The sequence below is a fragment of the Elephantulus edwardii genome, unplaced genomic scaffold (assembly GCF_000299155.1).
Source record: "Elephantulus edwardii isolate Elephantulus edwardi_28Jun2011 unplaced genomic scaffold, EleEdw1.0 scaffold00020, whole genome shotgun sequence".
NCBI classification, from domain to species: Eukaryota; Metazoa; Chordata; class Mammalia; order Macroscelidea; family Macroscelididae; genus Elephantulus; species Elephantulus edwardii.
Window position 1 is genome coordinate 5,224,181 of NW_006399770.1, and position 4,758 is coordinate 5,228,938.

The following is a 4,758-nucleotide window of genomic DNA, read 5'->3' on the forward strand; positions in this document are numbered from 1 at the left end:
AGTCACAGGATTTTTTTTTTTAAATTTAAAGAAAAATTTATAAATCACACTGATTTTTTTCCTACTAGATCATGCATACACTTTTTATTTTATAACACTAATTCTAAATATAAGTAGTCTCTTAATAGTACTTTATAGTAAAGATTAAATATTGCTTAGTCTTCAAGGTCAACACCAAAAATGCCATCCTTCTCTTCCTCCATTAACTATAAAACTGCTTCTCTGACTCAAGTCTTCCTCTGAATGCACAACTGAAGCCCTTGATCCCTCTCTACCCAAAACAATTTGAATGACTGAGAGTACCAACTACCTCGTAATTTTGGATGCTGAAAAAAACACCATTGCAATGAAGTAAATTCTGATTCTGACTCACACGGATCCTACAGAACTGCCCCCAAAGGGTTTTCAAAGCTGTATACTTTTACAGAAGTAAACAACCACATCCGTCTATCAGGTAGAGTACAGTGGGACTGAACCATGGACTTTCTGGTTAGCATCTGAGAATGTAACCACTGTGGCATGACTCAAAACCAAACCAAATTCATTGCTGCCTCACTCATAATGACTTTCCATTAAGTTCCCAAAGCTGTATTTATTTATGGAAACGGACTACCTATCTTTCTCCTACAGAGTAGCTGTCAAACCGCTGACCTTATGATACCTTGCCAATCACACCACAAGGGTTCCTTAATTTCCATTACTTTAACGTTATGAAGTGAATGGCTCTAACACCCATGTCTTAGCTCAAGCTAGAAAACTGAACATAATTCTTGAGCACATTCCTCCCTCACGATCTTTCAATCGACTAGTCCTGTGGATTTTATCTCCACTTCCACTTCCATCATCCTGGTTTAGCCATCATCATCATTTATAGCCCCAAATATGCAAAATTAGTCTCTGTTTCATTTTAAACCCAAGAGAACAATCTCCTGACAATGCAGACTAAATGATCTTTATTAAAGCTCAGATTCAATTTGGTCTGTCCTCATTTTTAATATTTTAAAAGATCCCTTTGCTATCAAGACTAAGGCTACCAAGATTCAACAGTTAACTAAAGTCCAATTGTGTGTTCAGCACTTTGTTAAGCACTTTAAGTACAGCTACATCTTTCCCAACCCATATTAAAAAAAAAAAAAAAGGAAACAGAAGAAGGTTCAATAAGATTAACTAATTTGCCCAAGTAAATTTCAGAGATCTGATCTGACCTAAGGGACGTGTCAACTGAGACCTGTGATCCAAATCCCCAGGCAGTAAGGAACAGTACAGTAGTAACAGTTGTGTGAAATGAATTCAAATTATCTCCCCACATTGCACTCTATGTAATAGTGCTTAGTTCTAACCATCCCAAATACTGTTGCCTTCTTTTCATACTCTCTCAGCCCTAAAAGCCCAGCTCTCCTAATTTCATTTTACTTGGATTCCCAGGAATAAACTCTCATCCATGGGCCAATATGCAATATTATGAAAAATAGAGAAAAGACTGACATTTTAAACTATTTCATCTTGCTTGGATCCCCAATCAACACCACCTTCGGTTCCAGCAGTCAAGAAATCAAAAGTGTTGCACTGGGAAAAACTACTGTCAAGGAACCCCTCCAAAGTTCTAATGAGCAATGATGTTAATTTAAAGACTATGATACAACTGATTAAAGCCATGGTCTATTCAATCACTTGCTATGTATCTGAAAGTTAGACAATGAATAAAGATGACAAAAGAGTCGATTCTTTTGAGGTGTGGTGTTGGAGAAGAGTTAATGCATATCTCATGGAATGCCAAGAGAACAAACAAGTTTTGCAACTAGGATGCTCCTGCGAGCTACGATGGTGAAGCTTCATCTCACATACTTTGGACATGTGCTTAAGAGGGGCTGGTTCTTGGAAAAGGATGTCATGCTTAGAAAGTTGGAGGTCTTCAAAGGAGAGAAAGACCCTCAATGAGATGGACACAATGACTTTAACAGTGGGTTCTAGTGGGGTGAAGATGGCGAGGTGGCGCAGGATAGGCAAGATTCAGATCTGTTTTTAATAGGGTATATATGAGTTGTAGTCCACTTGACAGCACCTAACAACAACATGGTTTGGTTTAAGTTTTTGTAACCTAGATACGAGCTGTAGAATAACATTTATTATGTCACCAGATATTTGTGGTGATTATTATACACAAAATTCCTTACTTTTTTCATTTATTCATACATATATATATATATATATATATATATATATATATATATGAAAAATCACACCATGTAACTGCATGTCCTGGAGCACTGTGTTAAATGTATGAGAACCCAACAGTGAATGAAACAATATATGAAAACTGGCTGTGTGTTATCAAGTCAGTTCTGATTCGGAGTGACATCCTATGAACAGAATGGAAGCCCCATAGTTTTCTATGCTATAATTTTTATGGGAACATATCAGGTGCAAAGCTCCTGCAGAGCTGCTGGGTAGGTTTGAACCACCAGTCTCTCGGTTAAGTAGCTGAATACTTAGTTAAGATTGAAAGTGAAGAGCACTTGAAACATCTGCTGCAGAATCTCAAGGAGTACAGACTTCAATATAGATTACTTCTCAGCATTAAGGGGGGGGGGGAATCCTCAACACCGGCCAACAATTTCATCTGAAGCAAGCAAGGTTGTATTGTCTGCATAATGCATGCTGCTGAGGAGTCTTCCAATCGAGATGTCAATGGCATTTTTTTTTTTATCCTGTCAACACTATCCATTTAAAACTGTAAGCATTTATAGATCTGACAGAATCTTTATCTGTATTGATGGTATTCTTGTAAGGAAAGTTTGTTGTGTATGCTGACTTCATGTACTGTACTGTTCTATGGTTCTTAACAAAACTTTTTATCCTAAAAAAAAAAAAAATAAAATTTCAGAGCTCTTCAGCTAGGGCTAAGAGCCAGGAGAGGGGGCTGTAACAGTTTGAAAAACAAAAAACAGTACTATCTAAAAATCCTATAAAAACACAACAATCCCCGCCCCCCCCAAAAAAAACCAAAAAAACAAAACCACCCCACTACCAAATCAAACCAACCTGTTACTGGTTTCATACTCATGGATTTTGTAACTGTTTTAAATAAAGATAACAATTCACTTTGCCTTATTTGTCATATAATTGATGTTGGTGGTGGCAATACAAAATGTCTCAACTAATATAAAAGAAGCAATTTTTATACAGGGAAACTATTCTAGAAAAGTATGCTATCATCCTTTCTGCTTATTATGTTAATTACTATGTGCCGTCGAGTCACTTGCGACTCATAGCGACCCTATGTACAACAGCCCTAAACTCTGCTCTGTCCTGTGCCAATCGCAGCATCTCCGATATACACATCCCGATTACCCTGGTCACTGAATCAATCCATCTCATAGAGGGCCTTCCTCTCCTGCGCTGTCCCTCCACCCTACCAAGCATGATGTCCCTCTCCAAGTACCGGCTTACTATAAAGTATCAAGATATTTATCAGAAAAAGATTCGTACCAAAGAGGCTTTTAATGACAGATAAATAAGTTACTCAAGTGAAGTTAAATGATCACTGAATAACAAGAGGCCTAGCAATCTGTTTTTCTAAAAATCATAGCCAAAAAATTCCTATGGAGTAGTTCTACTCTGTTACGTGAGTAGGAATCGACTTCAGTGCACCGAGGTTGGGACTTCAGGGGACCGCAGCAGAGTAAACCACATGAATTAGAGTGTTGCACCGCCGACCTGGCTGACCCTGCCCAGTTACGAAGATAAACTACAAAACTCAGCATGCAATGCTCCACGTGAGGCTAAGGAGTCCAGCGAGCAGCTTCGCAATGCATTCTGGGATTTGTAGTAAATGACCCAACTCAGACAAATTGTCTTGCTACTTACCAGACCCAGCCACTACCAAGAGACTGAGAGACTCACGGGGCACAACGACTCGACGATGAAGCACCACCCAAAGCCGCAGTGCTAAGAAGATGGCCACAGTTCCTCCTCCCAGCACTGCTAGATTAAAGACCCACTCCATTTAAAAAAAAAAAGGCACACGCATACTACTTCCTAGAGCCAAAGCTGACGTATAAAATCCAAAATGTACGGTGGCCGAGGAGGCATAAACTCTTGCGTGATGGCGGAGTGATTTTGCACGATCTGGGCGGAGTTAAACTTCACAAACGAAAGACCTGCTTCCGCGGGGTTTTTGGCTGTCGTGAGAAAATTCCGTGCGGCTGCAGAGATGTGCGAGTTTAAGCCGAAGTGATGTGACAATTTAAGCCGAGGTGCAAGAGTTTAGTAGAGGAGAAGAGTTCTCTGTGCAACCAAAAAGTCTCAAAGTTCTCAAGTGAGGCACCATTTCAGCTCTACCAATTTTATGTGTTCAACCAAGCAAAGGCATGTGGTTCGAGTCCTCCAGATTCTTAAAAGGAAGGAGAACTATAAACAGTCTCCTCTCTAGTGATTTACAGCCTCTGAAAACTTCCCTGGAATGTCAACTATGTTCCAAAATGAAAGCAAGAAATGGAATTGTTTTGGCTGACTTGGCACTAAAAACTTACATCACTTAAAAAAAAAAAAACAGGCTAGGAAAATGTTTCTGACACAAACATACAAGAAATTTTTTTTCCAGTGAAAATAGCGTGGGTCCAAAAAAAATTGAACATTAAGTCTCTTACTCCTTGGAAAAAATGACTCAGATAATGTCCTTGATTCAGGCCATGCATGGTATCTTAAATCACTTGCTAAGCATCTGAGAGCTGAACAATGAACAAGGATGATAAAAGA

The 4,758-nt window shown here is 39.0% G+C and overlaps 1 protein-coding gene across 1 annotated transcript in view; it reads right to left on the minus strand.

The window, feature by feature from the left end:
• The window catches only part of ALG14 (ALG14, UDP-N-acetylglucosaminyltransferase subunit), a 187,482-nt gene extending 183,476 nt beyond the window's left edge, over nt 1-4,006 (minus strand). The window contains exon 1 of the mRNA XM_006882491.1: nt 3,868-4,006. Within this exon, the coding sequence (XP_006882553.1) occupies nt 3,868-4,006 (139 nt within the window). The remainder of the gene's footprint in view (nt 1-3,867) is intronic.
• Between the last annotated feature and the right edge of the window lie 752 nt (nt 4,007-4,758).